The 20,912-nt window shown below is 47.8% G+C and overlaps 1 protein-coding gene across 1 annotated transcript in view; it reads left to right on the forward strand.

Annotated features, from left to right (window-relative positions):
- The window catches only part of LOC119405129 (nuclear hormone receptor FTZ-F1 beta), a 113,409-nt gene that overhangs the window by 63,923 nt on the left and 28,574 nt on the right, over positions 1-20,912 (forward strand). Inside the window, exons 9-10 of the mRNA XM_037671927.2 lie at positions 10,452-10,599; positions 14,221-14,416. Of these exons, the coding sequence (XP_037527855.1) occupies positions 10,452-10,599; positions 14,221-14,416 (344 nt within the window). The remainder of the gene's footprint in view (positions 1-10,451; positions 10,600-14,220; positions 14,417-20,912) is intronic.

A 20,912-nucleotide genomic window follows, 5' to 3' on the forward strand; every position in this document is an offset into this window, starting at 1 on the left:
GAAGTGAGCCCAATAAGAGAGATGCTAACATGCCAAGTGCATCCAAATATGTCACTTGAAAACACTGAATGGAGTAGACTTGCAATGGGGGCAAAAAGACAAGAAAACGCATTTATTTGGCTCATCTAGATAAAAACTATGCCTTCAAGCAGAGTATTTACACGAATTATATGAGCAGCTGATTTCACAGGTTCAAAAATAAAAAATTTCATAAAGATACTGCTACCACATTTTAATGATAAAACTGTAGCACGCTCCTATGTTGACAATTACAAAAAAGAGAGAGAGAAGCACAATTTTCCTTCAAATAATGTAAATTTATTGTCCTGGCAGTTCCTTTTCTTCTGTGAGCCTGTTTTGCTGGCTCTATGATCACTTCTGGATATGCCTCAGTGGCGTGCTGTTGCCTTGGCAAATACGTTGATACGTTGATGCATTGAGTTGCATGATACGTCGCGTTGCTTAAGAAAGTCTGCAATGTTTTCGTCGATGTCCGGATGTTTTCTCATTTTGGCCCGTAGTAACTTTTCCTGATCGACGTGCAGCCGAAGGTATCCCATTGCGCTACTCACAGTCACAAGCCTCGCGCACACGAAAAAGACACGACGCAGCTATATTCAGTGTACAAAATAGCCTTCCCTTGTCGTGCACTTCGATAATCAAAATAGCTGATCACAATTTGCACTTCACTGGGAACAGATACAACGCCCGCAGGTCCTACACAAACCAACCCAACGCGAGCTGACCACAAAATGTGCTCGGCCGCCATTGTGTGATGGCTATGACAATGCACCTGATGCTTGGTGCTCGATTGTAATGCGCAGACAATTTTTGTTCCCGTTGTCGCTTTTTCTTTACTTTTTTCCTTCACTCCCCTTCAGTTTGCCCCTCTGAACACGGCGGAGGGGCCCCAAGCTCTTGTGTTCTTCTGTTCCCCTTTGTACTCCAGCTGGGAGACCGAAGACAAGACCGACCAAGGGGGAATACAAAAGGACGCAATGGCTTGGGGGTCCCAGTTGTAAATCCCCCTACTCTTTTTGTTGCTTTCTTTGCTGATAAAGCCCGCACCTTCCCCACCCACAGCGATTTTTTGCTTTTTCTCGGTCGCCTGAATGCCCCACCAAGATTGCAGTGTTCGTCGTTGTTGATCACTGTGAAAGTTCGTCTTAACAGAAGAGTACATTTGGGCGGTTCGTCTTAAACGAATTTTTTTGCGTTCAGTCTATGGGAAACCAAACGAACGGTTCTCTGTTGTTCGGCATAAGCGAGAATTCGTCTTAACCGAGTTCGTCTTAATGGGAGTTCACTGTACATGCGCACCAGGTCCAAACTTTTGCATCGGAAATTCAAGGGAATTTCTCAACTGTTTGATATAGCTAATAATTCGATATATCCAAGTTCAATATATCCGGGCTGACTGCATTGAAATATTGTTTGTTTCTTTATATTAAAAGGTATTACTCCGTAAAAATGTACATATAGGCCTGCGTTAGTAGTATGCATTAAAATGGCACTGCCTTCACGTGGCGTAATGATCTCATGCTCGTCAGCGCATCTTGAGCAACTTTTCAGCGTGCTCATGCAACCGTGCATGCAGTTTCCAAGCCGCTAAGATTTTGGAGCGACATAGTTTTACTACCTTGAGGGGGTCCGCTCTATGCACGGCTGGTGCAGAAGCCTAGCTCCGGTCCCAGCCGCAAATAGTCGTACCGTGTCAACGTCCCCTTCCCGTAGCGCGCGTCATCGCAGCTACGACGGGTTCGGGTGAATAAGGCAACAGGCTAGCACAACAAACAACACTTTATTGCTACACTAGCAATAACGCGTAAATGTCGCATAGAGGGATAGTCCGCTCTCGTAGAAAAACAAAGGGTAACGCTTACACCTTCGGTCGATGATCGGCTGGCGGGTCTCGGGGCGGTGAGGTGTTACTTCGCAGGTCAGCAGGTCACGAGAGAGCGTCTGCTCGTCTCCCCGGTTGTTTTATTCACCTCCCGTCTCCCTCCCCACCACGAGGGTTGTTTCCCTCGCAGGGCGAGTTCCCTTTCCCGCGAGCCGGGAAGCGAGGATTGGCGCGTGGAGTGACGGGGAAGAAGGGGTTGTCCGACAGGAAAGGGTGACGGTGCTCCTCTCCTAGTGGTCCCTTGCTACCACCGTCAGTTCGCGATCGCGCCAGCCTTAAGGAAAGGAAATGGGCGCGTGTGCTCTCCCACAACCTACACTTCGTCTCAGAAATGACGCGCACTGCTACTCGATGCAGCCGCGCATATGCATAGTGACATTTTCGATTACTTGGTTTGGTTCGTGCATCGAGAGAGTAACGACGCCTAGACAAGCCACCCATGACACAGGCGCGGGCAACCTTGGACACAGGCGCACACAACATGGTACAAATACAGGGAAGGTGTATAATGCCACATTATCTCATTGCAACAGCTTGTTACAGTATAACCTCATTACAACGGATCTGTTTACAACAGACATTCGGATACTCCATACCATTTTGCGGCGTTATGCCGACCTCCGTATTTGTTCCATTGATTGAGCTTCGTTTACAATGGATTCTGGTACAACGGACATTCAAATATAATTGACTAAAATGTCAGGCCAGCAAGGTGGTCAGGACTCCTTTAAAGAGGACTTTTCTACCACAGGCATACCAAATTCAGTAACTTCCGACTTCAAACATCGCTTAGCATACTTTTGGGACGGGAACAGTGCGTCGCGGATATCGACGTACCGATTTAAAAATGAAGGCTGCCGATCTCCGATCTGTCAATGATCAGCTATGCCTAGCTGTAGCTACAAAAAATTGGCACGCAACGTGCTTGGTGTTGCGTTTTGGGATGCTGACGTGCGAAATTGCTAGCCGCTGCCACCGCTTCTCCGAGCGGTCGCTGCGCAGCGAGCTTGGCCGGGGGGTCCGCTGCCGATGCGCAAAATGCCCATCTGCGGTTCTGAGGAGCCAGCAGGCGGTGCGATTCGTTGCCTGCGACGAAGGACATTGTGGCTTCTTTGCTTTCGCATATCCGCTAGCGCGATGTTCTTGCCCGCAAAGTTCGGATTTGTCTTGCAGATCGGCACTGTGAGCGGAGTCAGGCCTAGCCACGATATCGAGTAGAAAGCTCGGTTGCAAAGTGCGTGGCCGCGGTGCCTGATGTTTCAAAGTTTGTCATGCTCGATTGCGAGTACAAAGAGTTGTACCGCGGTGGTCTTCGTCATAAGCTCCGAAGTGCTGATAAGAAGAACCTCTAACAGTGGGTCCAACGAGTCAACGCTATTACAGTCGCACGTCTGCGATGTTTGCGACGAGTGGGGCGCGCTATCGTAATCTGATGATGGAGCTTCCGCTTGCAGCTGCCAAACTAAAGCACTCTAAATTATCGTCGACCCGTGAACACAGAACGAGTGTGAACGCGTCACTAAGTAGCGCAATTTTCGACAGCCACGACCTCGCGACACGCAAGCAGCAGACGACGATCCCAAAGCGAGCATCACGGCAGAAGCAGCCAATCGGAGGCCTTGAATTGAACTTGAAACTTAGGATTTTTGTATGCTTGTTATTGAATGGAGGAGCTAGCTGAAACGGAGAACTCGAACACAGAGAAATGCTCTTTACGATGAGCCCAAAATGGTGGCGCCCGGTTGCGCCGTTGCCGAGCGATAATTTTGAAAAACGCTTTTTTTTTTTGCTATTTTCGCAATTTTCGCCAAGTCGGCAGACGCAAAAAAAAAAAAATTTTTATAGCACTTCTACGTAGTTTTAAGTGAAGATATTTTGGAATCAGATAGAAAATGGGCTACAGAAACTGAAAATGCAATTTTCCAGAAATCTCTTTTTTTTTTTTTTTTGGTCCCCCGTTAAAAATAAGACCATGTTTGTCACTTGTAATTCTCTGCGGTTATAACAGACTCATTCGGCGTTTACATAAAAGTCTGTTGTAAGAGTACTTGGATTTTACATACTACCTTTACAACAGACCAAAATCCTCTTTACTATGAAGGTCTGTTGTAATATGATGTACAGTAAAAGCTCATTAATTCGGATTTCACGGGACCAGCAAAAATGTCCGAATTAACCGAATGCCGAATTAACGAATAAACAGGAAAAACAACATTAAAATCAAGTTCCAGAAGCATACCTTTATTTGCTGAAGTATTTTGTAATGGTCGTCTGCGTTTTCGCGCAGATTCCGGCTGACATAACAATTTTTCTTAACTCTTCCAAATGGCCAACAGCACGCAAACTGTCGCAAGTGCTCAGGCAAACGTCCTCTAATATCAAAAGCGCCTCCGAGACTTCTCGTGAGGTGCGATGAGGTCACGACATCATTAATAATAATTTCTTCAGGGGTGGAAGTGCTGCGCCATTTGCGCCACGCTGCGCCAATGCGCTTCTGCTGCGCCATCCTGCTCCAAAACGCATTATTGCGCCAAAACTGCTCCCAAGCGGTCTTTGGTGCACGGCCTCTGCGATGGGCTCCGGTGCGCTGCCGGAACCGATCACCGAGGCTACGTTTGGTGCCTTCATGTGCCGCTGTCATCCGTGTCAGGCGCGTCCAAGCGAGCTTATAACATTATATCATCATCACATCACTTGGCGCGCTCTCGCGACGTTGTCGAAGGCGCAAAAAACCTAGCGAACAAGAAAGTGAGTTGTGCAGCGATATTTCGATTGTGACGCTGGCGGCAGAGGAGTTTCTGGCGCGCTGCGCGCACGAGGCGGTTGTTGTCATCGTGGCCTGGGATTGCGAACATGAATAAAAGTAAGTGCGTTGACGTTTCATCAGGTCGAAAAGGTTCTATTTACTGCGAATATTTCATTTGATGTGAAGCCATGAAGATATAGATTTTGTTTCATAAGTCTGCATGAAAATGAAAAATTTGTTTTATCCGTTTGCGGTCAATGAAGCCACTACCAACTGCGAAATCACTCACAGGGCTTCGGTTTGTGTAAGTCGGTTGGACCATTTCTGAAACTCATTTTTTTTTTTAGCGAGAGCATGCCTCTCTATGTGCAAAATTTGTTGCATTGCACACAAGCCCTTAGACGTTATAAATGCAGCATGTAAACGCGCTCGTGCAGCGACGAGCTTAGTCTCGCTAGTGCGATCGGTCGCGTTGTTCGATTTTGGCTCGTCAGAACCTGCGCTCGGCTCGTGGTCAAGTACGCTGTAGCTCGTACCATCCGCAGCACAACATGACATGCCGCTCGCCGCCGTGGCTGTGTGTGGCTTGGTACATGAGGTGGCGAGTGAAGAAATATACAAAAAAGAACAAGATAGACACTTGGAAGGTTTATTACTGAAAAGACGAATGTGAGGTAGTACGAAAACAGAACCACGGGATACAAATTGTGCACTTGCGACCATAGGCGTGCGCAGGGTTCCCCATTAGGGGGGGGGGGCAAGGGTTCATCACAGCGCCCCCCACCCTACTAAGTCAATGTATGGGGAAGATTTTGCGCCATCTTAGGTGACTAGAAGGGTCAATGTACGGGTCGGATTTTGCGCCCCCCTCTTAGATGATTAGGGGGGGCGGCCGCCCCCCCCCCCCCTGCCCCCCTGTGCGCACGCCTATGCTTGCGACATCTAGTATCATCGCACCTCAAATGCCATATTTGCGTGCATATAACCGACACCAATAATTGACAAATCTTGGAACTTGAAGGGAAAAGGTGGAAGCGCGCGGCGCAATTTTTGGCGCGATTTACGCGCGTTTGGAGGGACGCGCGCGTTTTTTGACGAACGCCTTCGCGAAATCGCGCTGTTGCGTCCCGAGTGGCTGGACATCATGCGCGACTGACGCGTGGTCGGAGGGTCGCGCGCGTCATTTTGATGAACGCTATCTCAAAAATCGCGCCGCCGCGTCTTCCTACTCGAAAAGTAGAAAAGAAAACGCCTCGCGCGGCGCATCGCCCGCTCGTCCTAGAAGTGGAGTTTAGGGTGCAGACGCGTGTTTGTTTGGTTTCTTCCAATGCCTCCAGACGGCGCTGACCTCCGCGCATTTCGAAGGAACTTTTTGAAGCCGGCTTTTGACGAAAATGCAACCCGGCAAATGCGGCGCAAAAACGCCTCTGCTGAAAAACGTTGATTACCATGAACGTTTTTCATTTGTCAGTCTAGTCAAGTGTAGCTATTCAAAACATCGCTTATCTCGTTTTCCTGGGTCATTGTTCTATCACAGCTGTGATGTTTTAATGATAACACGTACGCGGGCGTGTGTATATATATCATTTGTTTAAGTGCTGTTGGTTCATCAATATTGAATGTTTTCTAAAATCGTTGGAATTTCTTGTGTTTACCAGAAATAAAAATTAAACAACAATGATGTTTGACCCTGCAATTCTGCTCCAAAACTAACTTGCATTGCTCCAAAACACACATTTTGGTGCTCCAAAGCTGCTCCAAAACAGCATTATTTCTGCTCCCTGAGCTGCTCCAAAACGCTCAAGCCCGCTTCCACCCCTGTTTCTTGATCGGGCAGGAGACCAGTCGTGGCGACACAATCATCAATCGCGATCTAGTCCTGAAGGGTCATATCTGTGGGAAGGACAGCATCGAAGGTCGGACAGTCATCGTCGCTGGACTCGGCTGACACCTCGTCGATGCCATCGTCAGCTACTGCCGCATGCTCGGGCCTCACATGTAAACACGGTCACAACGGGGAAAAAAAAAAAAAAAGAACTCCGCGCAAGAAGACGCGGTGCCGACACAACACAAGGGTGAAATGGCGTCGGAGGCGCAATCAAGCGAAGAAAGAAGACGCCGACGTTTGGTGACGTTGCGATCGCCCCCACTAGTTGATGACGATGACGATGTCACTCGGGTTTCGGTTTCGCTCCAGTGGTGCCAGCGATGCTTTACCACACTTTTGTGTAGCGGCAGCCGTCAGCATTTGTCCGAATTAAGCGGTGCGGAGCCCAATTCTGACGAATTAACGAAGGTTTGGTCCCATAGATAAACATACACTTTGGCCGGGACCAATAGAGCTGTCCGAATTTCCGAATTAACGGGTGTCGAATTAACGAGCTTTTACTGTATCTGTTGTATATCCCATATGACATGTCATGAACTGGCCTGAGTGGCAGTGGGGAGCAGTAATGTAGACTCCTAATGCAGTTTGGCCTGGCTTGATTGGCCACACAATGTGGTGTAGATGTCATCTCGACGTGTTTTCAGTTCCCACCAGCAAAAACATAGGCCCCAAGGCCGGTGTTTGCCGTTTAAACATGCGTTTATGGCGTTACTGAGTTTTGCAAACGCTGTTATTAAAACTAAGGTCTCTAAGATTGGCGTTGTTGCGCTGTCACGTTGGTGTGGACTTGTTTTCTCGCGCTGTCTTTTTGCTTGTGAATTGTCACAATGGTCATGTGAAATAGTTGAAAAGCTCTAAATAAAGGTGGTTAAGCATTTTTGATACAATTCCATTTTCCTGCACCAAGCTGCTCCAAAAGCATGAAAATCGCAAAAATTGCACCGAACTGCTTCAAAACAGCCTCGAAAGCCAGAATTTCAATGCCTACGTCAGCTTCGTTGGGAAAAAAGGCTGAGTTGACAACATGATTTTCCAAGTTGCGCCTATAGCAGCGCCTGGGATAGCAAGAAAATGAGACATTCGCAAAACGCGTAGACGCGCCCAACCGTGTTTCTATGCAACTTTGTAATGAGGGCTCCCATGATGTCGCCATAATTAACCTCTTCTGGGTTGTTGTAAATATGCATGGCGCCCCCAAAATGTTCTGCCGTGCCCCGAGCGTGCTGCTTCTCGCGAGGCTGTGTATTCTGGCGATATCAAGTGGCATGCGCAGCTGTAATAGCTCTCAGGTTCTTCGTTGTGCGTAGCGTGTTCCTCCGGTCGCAATGGTTTTCGCGTCGACGCTGCAGTGTGTGGTCACCTACACGCGCGTTTGCTGTAGGAGTGTTTGTACCGTTACGACCCATACCGTGCACGGGAGAGGCATCACCCTTGTTGCATCAACGCGGCGACAACTAGCTTCCTACATGCGGCGCATCTCCGCGATGCTCTGGCGGTTTTTCACGCCGAAGTCGGCAGCGGACTGATGCGAAGCGCCTTTGTGTGGTTCCCCAATAAAACCGTGCAGTGCGCTTACAATGGCGCTATGCTCGCAGTACCGTAAGCAATAGTCAGTGCAAGATAGCTTCATGAGATAGTCAATGTGGCGGGGTACCTTGGCGCCCACGCCGCGCTCTCGAGGGGGCAGCGAATGGCGGTAGAGTGTCTTTTTTTTCGCCTGTTCAAAGCGTGCAGTAGGTTTGACGCTACGCCAACCATGCGGCCGAGCTGAAGGCGCTTATTGTGATGTCCTCCTTACAAACACTAACCTACAGGAAGCTCTGGAGAAGCTTGAAAAGCTAAATAAACAGATCTACAATAAAAAAATATTAGTTTCACCGCAAGTGAAGCAGTGAACGCGATAGCATCAAATTGTAATATTATCCGAAGTAAGGCTGCCAGCTAACACTTATGATCCGATCTCGCGTTACTAGAAAACTCTGGTGTAAGAGAATACGGCTGCTCAAAGGAGAGAAGCGATGGGATCACAGCACTTAGAAGGGTATACAAGCCGTCTGTGATGCCAGCCGAGGTAGCGCGCGCGCCAGCGATCGCGACCGTGCCCTTAAAGTCAAAGTCCACAGTTGCTGCTCGAGTGATCCCCCCCCCCCCCGCTCCTTCGCATACTTTCGTGCTCCTTCAAGACGGGCGGCGCGCTGCATGAGTAGCAATCAATGGCAGGCCTGGCATGCGGTGTTATGTTATTGCATGTGCCCTCCATGCAATGGGGATCGGTCGGCTCTTTTCATCTCTGCCTCAACCGCGTTCGTCGCCCTCGCTCGCGCGCTTTTACCCAAGGGTAAAACATATGCGCGGGGGATGTTATCGATTTGGACTTTATATGGAACATGACTGCGATGCCGACGGCAAAAACCTGTCCAGAATGTCCATATAAATGCTATCGCAATAAAAGCCAAAGCAGTAATCTGCTAAATGATATCACTGATCTTAAACAGACCTACTGCTATGTAACTGCAATTCTTAATTGTGCAGACACATTCTTTTTGTTGTTTTTTCATATTTTTATGAAGTTAACCTAGTTTGCAGAACCTTTTTTCCAATTATTTCGTGTGTTTCTTACTCGGGCTTGATAGGTCGCATAGTATTTAAAGAGGTAGTACAGTTCATACCTGACAATACTTTCTCCAAAGGCTGCTTCAGTGTTACGTCTATCCTAGGCCAATTTAAATATGTACGTGTCCCTCCAAGTTGCTACAGATCTGTTCAAGCTCCTGAGATGACAAAAAATTCCCCTAACTGCTCCAAAACAGGGTTCTTCTGCTCCAAAATTGAAATTTTGCTGCTCCAAAAACTGCTCCCAAATCAATTTCAGCTGTCTCACCCCTGAGCATAGTTACAGGAACTCCTGCGAAAGCAGAACAACGATAGCTTTCACAAATTGCGAGATGGGCTGGCGGCATCGCTATCAATTCTCACCGTTGCTGGAGGAAAGGTTTGTCCGTGTTTAGAGCCTTTCAGATCGAAAAATACTGCGTGTAAAATAACTACGTGCTTTTGGGATTAACTACTGCAGCTACAAACACTGCGAAGGGTGAGCTTTGTCGCACCATAAAAAAAATGGGTCAAGAAGAATCGGTTGTTGGTCCCTTTTAAAGTTCTGATTAAGCTTGCAAAAGGTAGCTTGAATTTAGCCCAAGTTTGTGCCTATGGGTGCCCAACTAATGTAAATACCATCATTCCATTTAGGCAAGTTTTGTCAAATCATAGTCCACTGTAATTTCTTTATATATTGATATACTGCTCTAAGCAGACATTAATGGAATCATGTACCTTATTGATATTCCTTAGGGACCGACAATCATTATCAAACACTCCTTTTGTTGCAGTGGAAGCCCTGTATACCCTCAGCAGTTCACTCAGAAAATGTAAGGTTTAAAATGTAATTTTTCAATCTGCAAAATATGTTCTACTTGCTGTGCACATACACTGGCGACAGTTATAACTGATATCGATGATTGACAGCGTGCTAAAAATACTGAGTAACTCAAAATACGTGGTGATTAGGCAGCATAATAACTTTATCAACACTGTGACTGACGTTGTTAAAAACACCCAAAACAACATTTAAATAGTGTAGAGAGGCCACTGACTTTTTTCTTCTTTGCAAAATTTTCTGCCAGTGGGAGAATTAGTCTGACCAGCAGACTCCAAGAGTGTAGCAAACGTTATCAAGGGCAATTCGTTGTCAAGATGTACTCAAGATGCGTCTTGTGTTACGTGTCCTTCTCGTCTGGTCTGTTGTTTTCGCCGGCGCTATTTACTGTAATTCGTTGTGTTCTTTGTTTCTGAAAGTACTAAATCGTGAGTGTGTTTGCATTTAGCCACTGTCCTCTTTTTTTGGGGGGGGGGCACAGAATCACGCAGTTTGTCGTCGGGGTCTCCACTGGAAGGATCCCCGCAGCCTTTTGTGGGCCAGCAGCAGCCACCTGTGGTACCCTCTCTTGTGCAGGAAATTGTCTCTGTGGAGCACCTCTGGCACTATACTGATCGAGAGATAAGTCGGTAAGCAAAAAATCTGCAGCTGAACATTGAATTCCGAGTAAGGTTGTGTGAATATTCAAGTTTTTAATTTGAATCAACTAATACCTAATCTAATAACTACATTCTGGGGTGCAACAGCTGTGCCGATGTGCCAATTTTATAGAACTTCTTACTTTTGTGCAAAGCTATGCCAAAGCCGTGACATTTGTTGAAATTGCGCCATGCTGTGCCAAAATGCCCGATTAGCGCCATAATTTTCTCAGTTGCGCTAATTGCAGCGATAAATAAGGGCCGCGTTGGCCACCTGCAGTTTAAATATCATCCAATTCTGTAGTGCAGAAAGGCATAGGCGGGCTTTGTATTGCGGGCTCGAAAAGTTGTTTAACATTCGACAATTAAAGCAGAAGCTCCATACAGTGAAACCTCGTTAATATGTACCTGCCGGGAACGCGGCATAACTACGCACTAAACGGTAGTACGCATTAAACACCAAGTGCAAATTTGCATCTCCTAGCGTACGCCATCGCCGCCAGCAAATAAATAGAGTGCCACAGCAAATATTGCCTAAAGTACCCACCGCAAAGCCTTTTCTTTCTTTTTGCCAATGTGGAGAAAAGATCCTGGCACACTCGCACGACCGCCCGATAACGCGTAGTGGCGACGCCGAAGAGCATTTCGAAACTATTGCAGAGTCCCTGATACGCGGTCAACGCAGTGACCGACATAGCGACAGAACGGACAGTGTGATTTCCGCGGTATATGTGTGCGCGTCTAACCGCGATCTGCCACTAAACGAAAACTGACGCAGTTCCAGTGAAACGCGGTACGGCCGCGTGGAGCCGATCGTCTCCCGGCTAGTTGCGTGCAGCGTGTCGCCTACTCGGCTCACGCCGTCACTACCGGGCCGCTTGCTGTGCCGCACGCGCGCATTTATCGTGGGAATGTTGTTCGTACCCACTTCGCTCCAGATCGTGCACAGATGCGGCGAGTAGCTTGCTCGGTTAACGCAGCGATGACGAGCTTCATGCAAGCGATGCGCACTCCGCGATTCTCTAGCGGTCCTGGCAGCGGACGGAGGCGTGTTGGGTGGTCGCCTAATAAAAGCGTGCAGTATGGTTACAACCGCGCTACGCTTGCTGTATCGTACACGTGCGTTTAGTGTGATAGCGTCAATGCAGCGAGGTTTCTCGGCGCCCGCGACCCGCAACGCTAACTACGCAACAGCGATCTGCTTTCGCTTTAAGCGGTGCGCGCCTGATGACGGCTTAGTAGCGTTTGCTGTCGGGCTAGTTCGTGCATGGCTGAAGTTCTTCGACCCTGCCCGAGCATTTGTGCCATTAATTCAACTTCAGCCTTGAAGACGGCCGCGCACAACGAAGCGGCAGCGATCGGCGGCCCAGCGCGTTCAGGTTGTCGCCTAATAAAAGCGTGCAGTAGGCTTAAAAAGGAGCGCTGCGCCGCACGCGTGCCCGAGCAGATAGCTGAAGATACTTATTGTGATAAGGTTGTCGGCGATAAGTCATGTCGGCGCGTTCGTCGGTGGCCGCCACCTCGCCTTCGTTCTTTCCCGATGCTTAACCGCAAAGGCGTCGCCGCAATCGCGCGGAAGTCGGAATCGGGGATCGACTGATCTGCGCACTTCTCAAAAAGGACGAAGAGCGGCACATTCTGGCGTCGGGAAGTTGAGCGGCACAGTAAAATTTTATGGCACAAAAAGTTATCGCGGTACGCAGGGTACGCACTAACCGGTAGGCATAGGGGGAACCACTACGGCTTAAGCGGTCAGCGAATGCATTAGGCTCTATGGGACTCGGTCGGGGATTTGTCGCAACTACGTTTTAACCGTTAGTACGTTTAAAGCGGGTACGTATTAACGAGGTTTGACTTAAGAATGTGTCACCAATGTATTCAATGGAAATATTGGTCATTTGCATGCCTGCCAACTTCCGATTCTCCCGGGAGACTCCTGAATTTTGAGCAATCCTCTCGATCGTACGGACATGTGGCAGTACGGGCAACAGGGCTTCTATGTGGCATTTTGACCTCTCGAGGAAAGTAAATACCGTAAAATGCCAAGCAAGCGCCGCCACCCGAGCAAGCGCCCCCCTCCTCCCCTGCGGCCACTTTTTTTTTTTCAAGACGAGCGTCGCATGTAAACTTGTGTCAGTTAACCCTCATTAACATTATCAAGAAAAGAAATGGACTGTAACATTATCGGTGTGATTGTTCCTGTTCAGCCCGTATAAGTGCTGTACTTTCAAGAAGTAAACTCGTTTGGAAGTTTGCGTTTTGTGTGTGTGTGCTACATCACCATATCTTCAGTCACCGTTTTCATGGAACGTTGCGTGGAAGCAGCTGCTGGCCTGAACTTCGTGTGCTTTCATGAGGAAAGACGAGCGGAATGCGAAGGGCGACCTCCAAAAACCGTCCCGGCAAAATGTCCTGTGCTTCGTATCCCAGTCTTGGGCAGACATTTCGGTAGAAACGGTGACTCGATCGTTCACCGGATGTGCCATATCTAATGCACTAGATGGTTCGGAGGATTGTGCACTGCACGCCAGGCTCTCCAGTGGCGGCGATGTGCCACCAGAAGATCGCAGGTCTCTGCAGGCCGATTGCGGACTTAACTTATGCGTCCGACTCTGAGGAGTCGTTTGACAAGTTTGACTGTGACGAGGGGAAATAAAAACGGCAAATAAATAAAGCATTTCATCAGAAACATGGATGGGCATTTTTTATTTTTAGCGGCTCTCCCGCCGCCATCTTGAATTGCAGTCCGGGACCGAGCAAGCCCCCCCATCTGGTCGCATTATCCTTCGCCGTAGGGGGGTGCTTGCTCGGCATTTTACGGTAAACACACTTTTTTTTTTTTTTTAAGGCGATTTTGCAGTCTGTTGAGAATCTGAAAAAAATGTTCGCTACATTTTAACCGTCTGTATTTTTTAAATAGGCATGTATTAATGAGGCTTTGTTTTAGTCCTGGATATTCTAAATATAGACATGCAATGCATAGATCATGTGTTGACAATCACGTCTGTAAAGTGTCAGACCACCTTACAGTGCAAAAACAGCTTACCTAAATATTAAAAGCCTGTCTTCCCTTCCTTTTGAGAAAGTCCGGTCTGCTGTCCGAGATTGAAAGTCGCATACATAACTGCCTCTACATAGACACTGCATGCACTAGCACCTATTTGGCACATGGCTTTAGTGAATAATTGTGAACTGGGAAACCACTGTTGGAAGTGCGCAATACTGCCTAGAACAGAGAGAACAAGGAGGTCATACTCATGACATAAAACGCGAGCAGTTGCTTGGCTTCAGTATAGTGAAGGCAGGCAAGAAAGGTCACTTGTGGACGCTACTTCAGGCAGAAGGAGTGAATGCCTATCTTGGCAGCAAAACTTGTCTCCTGGCCACCATTTTGGTCCCTTTTATTTTCTATAGAGAATGAATTCAACAAATTATTGTATAGTACATAGTTTTCTATACTGCACTTTACCAGTTAAAATGTATAACGAAAATTTACATTAGGGCCTGGTGAGGTGCTTTTGAATATTTTCATGCAGCATGTGTTTTGGTTACTCGTTAGTACCAGTCAGTGCATGTTTCACCCCAAACTGCATGTAATTTCATGCCTGCCAGGTTGTCGGAGCAGTTTGGCAACAAGGTGTCTGCTACTGGAGCCACAACACTGGATGCAGGAGCCCCTGATTCCCCTGGGACCCTGGGTGCAGATGGGGGCCCAAGTTTGTTGAGCAGCCTTTGCAACATTGCTGACCATCGTCTCTACAAGATTGTCAAGTGGTGCAAGAGCCTCCCTCTATTCAGGGAAATCCAGGTATGGGCCTATGCTGCTGCCAGTTGGCACATCCATACAGTAGCTAAAGCATCGGGGAAAGCCGCATTTAATTACATATATAAACTGTATTGCGGGCAAATGCGAGGTCACCGATAGCAGAGTCATTCAATTCTCTTTATGGTCACGAAACTGCGCCGTCACGCTATGGGCGAGCTTCATACGCTGCTCTAAAATGCTGCAGCTGCACCACAGAGGCGATCGTTTGCGCCGTCCGCGTATTGAAATACTCGCGCAGTGCGAGACAAGCTGCTGGATATGATATGTTTAAGTTAGCGTAAACGTCTCTAGAGCTGTGCGAATAGCAAAATTTTGGGTGCGAAGCGAATTCGAATTTTGAAGTGTGAGTGCGAACCGAATCGAATATTTTTCGAATATTTCTAGAATGTTTCTCGAATACTTCGAAGTGAAATTGCAGAAAAAAAAGTTGGAGAGAATTCCTAAGCATATTCTTATGAGATAGCAACATGAAAGTGTTTCTTTTCGCTTGGTTGATGAAGCACTGGCGGGGTGGTGTTTCATATTTGTCTTATCAAGAATGAGGCAATGTAGAGGCTGAATTGTATTTATGTACATGATTTGGTGCAACCAAAGTGTTGCCGACAACACTTTACACGTGATAGGCAAAGATGCCATTTCCTCAGCCTCTCCTCCTCTTTCAACTTCAGTGGAAGCCCAACTGATGTGGCAGACAAGGGTGTGCTCCCTTCAAGTCCGAAGTTCCAAATCTGCCTCATAGACGTCGATATATAAAAACATCTGAAATTTTGGATGCTAAAAAGCTTCGGCTTCCGATTTTTCGGACTTCTTGCCCAAATTTCAGGTCCAAAACAGCATTAATTGAGCCCCCACCTCTGCCACATCTTTCATCTCCATGTTGGAACCAGCGTTTTCTTGAGTTAATACATTTGCGACCGTAGCAGAGCTTGAAAGGCAGCTTTACCGCAATACCGAGGTGTGACGAGGTAAAGCATATTGAAAATCTAGGGACCACTTCCAATCGAACGTCGACTGTGTCTTGGCAAAGTTCGACCATAGTGGAGCTTGAAAGGCAGCTTTGCCGCAATACGAGAGTGTAATGAGGTGAAGCATATTGAAAATCTGAAGGGGTCACTTTCAATCGGACGTTGACTGTATTTGTTTTTGGGAAGTTCGAATAGTTCGAATGGTAAAATTCTAGTGCGAATCGAATCGAATAGCAAACACTATTAGAAAAATATTCGAAATTTCGAATATTCGCACACCCCTAGTTGTCTGAGGGCTAGGATGCCTAACAGATGCTGCGTGTGGCGGGGTGCCGTTCCGGCTACAAGGAAACCAGAAAGGTGTCGTTGTTTTCTTTACGATTAGACAAGCAGCAGGGTGAGAAAGGAAGCGAGCCATACCACGGCAGGAAAGTGGCGATTTTAACTTTGAGTCGGAAGTATACACGTATATGTGCGAACCATTTTGATGCCTCGGACATTGTCACTGCGTATGACTTTAACATCAACGGCGACTCCGTGTCCCTGAAACGCGACAAACCAACGCTGAAGGCTGACGCCGCTCCAAGGATTTTTGAATGACTTCCTTCGTATCTCACGAAGCGCAAACCTCAATCTCGCTCATCGACAATGCGACCACCATGCAAACGACCACGTGAGTAGTCCTGTGAAGAGCTGCGAGCATTGCCGACGGCCTGTTTATACCTCATCGTAGCCACACGAATGGACGTGTAACAGCTCATATTTTTGCCTATGTTTACAACTGGCACCGCTGGCACATTGCTGCGAATGCACGGTGTTTAATTTGACGGAAATGTTAAAAAGCTGTACCTACCGTAGTGTCGTAGTGTTGAGACGAAAGGAGCTTGCAAGGCCGCAGCGGCCACATTTTGATGGGGTCGGCATGCAACAACACCAGTGCACTGAGAACTAGGTACATTTTGACCCTAGGTGGCAAAAATCATTCAGAAGTCCCCCGCTATGGCGTTCGTAATTATATCTTGGTATTCTTTTGTTAATCCCCGAATGTTCGTATTTTTTCGGCTGATATCACTGCGAGCTGCATATCATGAGCTGAAGGAAAGAAGATTACTTTTAAGTAGAGCTGTGCGAATAGCAAAATTTTGGGTGCGAAGCGAATTCGAATAATAAAGATTGAGTGCGAATCGAATCGAATAATTTCGAATAATTTTCGAATATTTCTCAAACATTTTTCGAATAATTCGAAGTGAAATTACAGAAAAAGTTGCAGAGAATCCCTAAGTATGTTCTTGTGAGATCGCAACATGAAAGTGTTTCTTTTCTCTAGGTTGATGAAGCGCTGGTGGGGTCATATTGCATAGTTGTCTTTCTTATCAAGAATGAGGCAATGTAGAGGCCGAATTGTATTTATGTACATGATTTGGTGCAGCCAAAGTGTTGCCGACAACACTTTACACATGATAGGCAGAGATGCCATTTCGTCAGCCTCTCCTCCTCTTTCAACTTCTGTGGAAGCCCAACTGATGTGGCGGACAAGGGTGTGCTCCCTTCAAGTCCGGAGTTACAAATCTGCCTCATAGACGTCGATACATAAGCACATCTGAAATTTTGGATGCTAAAAAGCTTCGGCGTCCAATTTTTCGGACTTCCTGCCCAAATTTCAGATCCAAAACAGCATTAATTGAGCCCCCAACTCTGCCACATCTTTAATCTCTATTGGAACCAGCGTTTTCTTGAGTTAATACATTTGCGACCGTAGCGGAATTTGAAAGGCAGCTTTGCCGCAATACGGGGGTGTGATGAGGTGAAGCATATTGAAAATCTAGGGACCACTTCCGAACGGACGTTAACTGTCTCTTGGCTAAGTTCGACCGTAACGGACCTTGAAAGGCAGCTTTGCCACAATACGGGGGTGTGAGGAGGTGAAGCCATATTGAAAATCTAGAAACCACTTCCAATCAGACGTTGACTGTCTCTTGGCAAAGTTGGACCGCAACGAAGCTTGAAAGGCAGCTTTGCCGCAATACGGGGGTGTGATGAGGTGAAGCATATTGAGAATCTAGGGACCTTTTTAACCGGACTTTGTCTCTTGGCTAAGTTCGACCGTAACGGAGCTTGAAAGGCAGCTTTGCCGCAATACGAGAGTGTAAAGAGGTGAAGCATATTGAAAATCTGAAGGGGTCACTTTCAACCGGACTTTGACTGCATTTGTCTTTAGGAAGTTCGAATAGTAAAATTTCAGTGCGAATCGAATCGAATAGCAAACACTATTCGAAAAATATTCGAAATTTCGAATATTCGCACACCCCTACTTTTAAGGGCTCATTTTTCTTTGTTAGACACAATCTTAATGATAACTAACAGACAGTAACGCCAACGAAAGTATAAGGGATGTCATTTGTAATAATTGGGATATAAGTGTGAAGAAAGTAAAGTGGACATAAAGATAACTTGCCGCCGGCAGGGGCAGAACCTGCGACCTTCGAATAACGTGTCCGATGCTGGTTTTCTTTCCTCCCGGGTGCTCATTTTAAAACAAAAAACGCATTCAGGAATGTATTTATGCATGCCGAGTGCTAAAAGTAAAAGTATGAAAGCAACGTGACTGTTGCGGAAGTTTAGAAAGTTAAAACACCCAGGCTGTCCCACACACAACCCCAGCGATAGCAGCGTTCGCATCGCCTCTCAAGCACAGCTGTGCCTCTTGCGGCGGCCGATGGCTCCATATGAAACTGAGGCGGCAGTTTCGTGACCAGAAGAATTGAATGACTCTGCCGATAGTCACGGGACTGGAGAAGCTGAGGGTTGGGCGCAAGAAAACAAAGAGGAGTAAGTTAATTTAATCTTCTGGAATTGCTTGAGGCCCGTGTACAGCATAGACCGCTTATAACGTAAGTCGCGGGAGTCGCGAATATCCGCACTATAAGCGGTACCGCACTATAACCAAAACAACATTTTTGAAAGGTTGCACGTGTGCAAAACATGACCAACGGGTAGGCGCGCGATTCCGACTATCGAGGCATGCGAATGGGACGTCAGTTTGCGTCTGCTTACATTTGGAAATGTTCAACGGTTAGCGTCCGCGGACCTGCGGTGCCGACATAACGAACGCGGAAAAAATGCGCCGTCAAGGGCAGTCACCGCGGTAGCACACTGCGCGTGCACCATGTCGAAAACGGCGGCGACCACAAACCACCACTCGAGTGTTTCACACGCACGCCCGCGTTTTCGTTAAAGATGTAAGTCACCCCTTCAAAATGCAACAACTGCAAAATGTTTCATTGACTCGGCACCAAACCGCAACTTCTGTAGTCCGCGGCCTCCGACATGGCATCTAGCGCTCGTTAGGCTTAGCGTGCGCGTTGCAACTTGGCATGCCGCCGCGAGAAGCTTGCCCTAGGCAACACGGAGATCGGGCGTAGAAGAGATCGCGCCCGCGAGCTAAACCGAAGGCATCACGCGTGAAACGAAGTTTCGGTTCGCGGTCGAGAGAACAGCCGCGGCAACTATCCTGAAGAAGTCTCTCAAGCTTCTAAGTCCGCCTGTTGGTGGCAAAGGCGAAAGCTCAATCGCGTCTCAAAGCATTGTTACTTGCGGGGGAATCAAGGTAGCACGCGCGATATCTGCGCTCTACCCGACGAAGCAACTATTTTCCCTACGGAGACAAATAGCGGTAACGCGCTCTTGATGCGGACGCGGGCGCCCGTACGTAGCGGAGCGCGCATGTCAAGGGGGCAAAGGCTTCTCCGTCGGCCACGCAACCGCTCCCCCTCCTCACACCACGCACCCGCGCCGGGCTGCTGTCCCCCACCGCCATCCCCCTTTTTTTTTCTCCCCCCGCTCCTTTTCGTTCCTCCCGCGTCCGCTCCTCCTACGTAACGCCGTCGCCGCTCTCTCTCCCGCCGGCGCATCTCCGCTGAGAAGCACGCTCGCTCCCTCGCATCTCTGAGAACGTTCCGGCAGCCGCATTATAACCGGTCTTTCATCTCGGGGAAATGCACAATAAGCGGTATGCGTATACATGGAGTTCTATGGGAGGGTAAACGGGAGTCAGAAAAAACCGCATTATAGCCGGTACTGCACTGTAAGCGGTTACGTTATAAGTGGTCTGAGCTGTACTTAGATGTAGGTGCACATTAAAGGGACACTAAAGGCAAATATTAAAGGGGTGGTGCCATCAAATTTCGAGGCTATAACAAGCCTGTTGTGGGTTTCCTCTGTATGCAAGGACACTCCACACGAAGGGTCAGACACAGCAAACATTTAGAATATATTTTAATTCACTTCCAAAATGTACCTAAATGCCCATTCTCCCGATCGAAACCCATTGCTAGCGCGCCAACTCTGACGTAGATCTATAGGAAGGGAAACGAAAGTTGTAGTGACGTCACACCAGATCTGCTGTAGTGACGTGAGTGACCTCCGCCACCTCCGCAACGTACGTACTGGCTGTAGTGAACTAGAATATATTCTAGTTCACTATAGTACCGACAAAGCATCGGTTGCTACATCACTCGTCGAGTTTCGATCACTTCCTGGCTAAGTGCGTCACAGCCTTCTGTGGTCACCTGACCAAGCCTCCTACACTTCTACGTCACTGCCCAACCTCGGCACCCAGAAACCGAAACCGAAAGTTGTCGACATCGAAAGGCGACATTAAATTATTTAGCGAGAATACATGAACCTTGGTGCGTGCATCATGCTTCCTGGAGCTATAGGAAACGCTCGCAGCAAAGAACGCGCAAGCCACAAATTTGGTGGCACCACCCCTTTAAGTCGACGTTGATTGTTGAAATAGCGGTCCAGAAACCTTGTAGTGCTACTTTTATGCCAAGGAAGTGCTTATTTTGAAATAAAATCACGTTTTAGGGGTCCGCATCGCGTTAGCGCAATTCAAATTACCCGCCTGAAATCCGACTTTCATACGTCACTGCTGCCGTGCCCAGCGTTGCCCACCTTTACTGCGCGGCCGCCGACACTAGTAGCAGCAGAGCGAAAGTAGCGGGACCCACAGCAGCAGCAACGGCCATCGAAGCCATCGAAGCTTGCCGCAATCACCGCAATGGATGTGGAGGGAGAACTTGACAACGAGACATTGGCTCGCGACGCTGGGCTCCAATTCAGTGACTTGAGCCCCGATGAACGCGGTATGCTGCTGAGGGCTCGTAGTGCCGGTATCGTTGCATGCGGCATTTTGTCGAACTTTCTGTCAGAGCGACTTTCACGAGCGCGCAAAACACGCACGGCAGTACGCGATCCCAAAACTACCACTGAGACGGGCGAGGCACAGTTCGGCGAAAACGAGCCTTTGAACCACGCGCGCCGTTCCCCATGGCAACGCCACAGAGGTTCTTTTTTCCATGAATCAAATGGAAACGAACAAACACCATTTTATTACGTCTTTTGATGCACGGAAGGTTCTTTTTTTATTGCTGCTAGTTTGATTACTAGTGATTTATTGTGGGCAGACGCTCATACGTTGTCGGGGTCACTTCGAAAATGTCCCACTTATG

The sequence above is a fragment of the Rhipicephalus sanguineus genome, chromosome 1 (genome assembly GCF_013339695.2).
Source record: "Rhipicephalus sanguineus isolate Rsan-2018 chromosome 1, BIME_Rsan_1.4, whole genome shotgun sequence".
Classification (NCBI taxonomy): domain Eukaryota; kingdom Metazoa; phylum Arthropoda; class Arachnida; order Ixodida; family Ixodidae; genus Rhipicephalus; species Rhipicephalus sanguineus.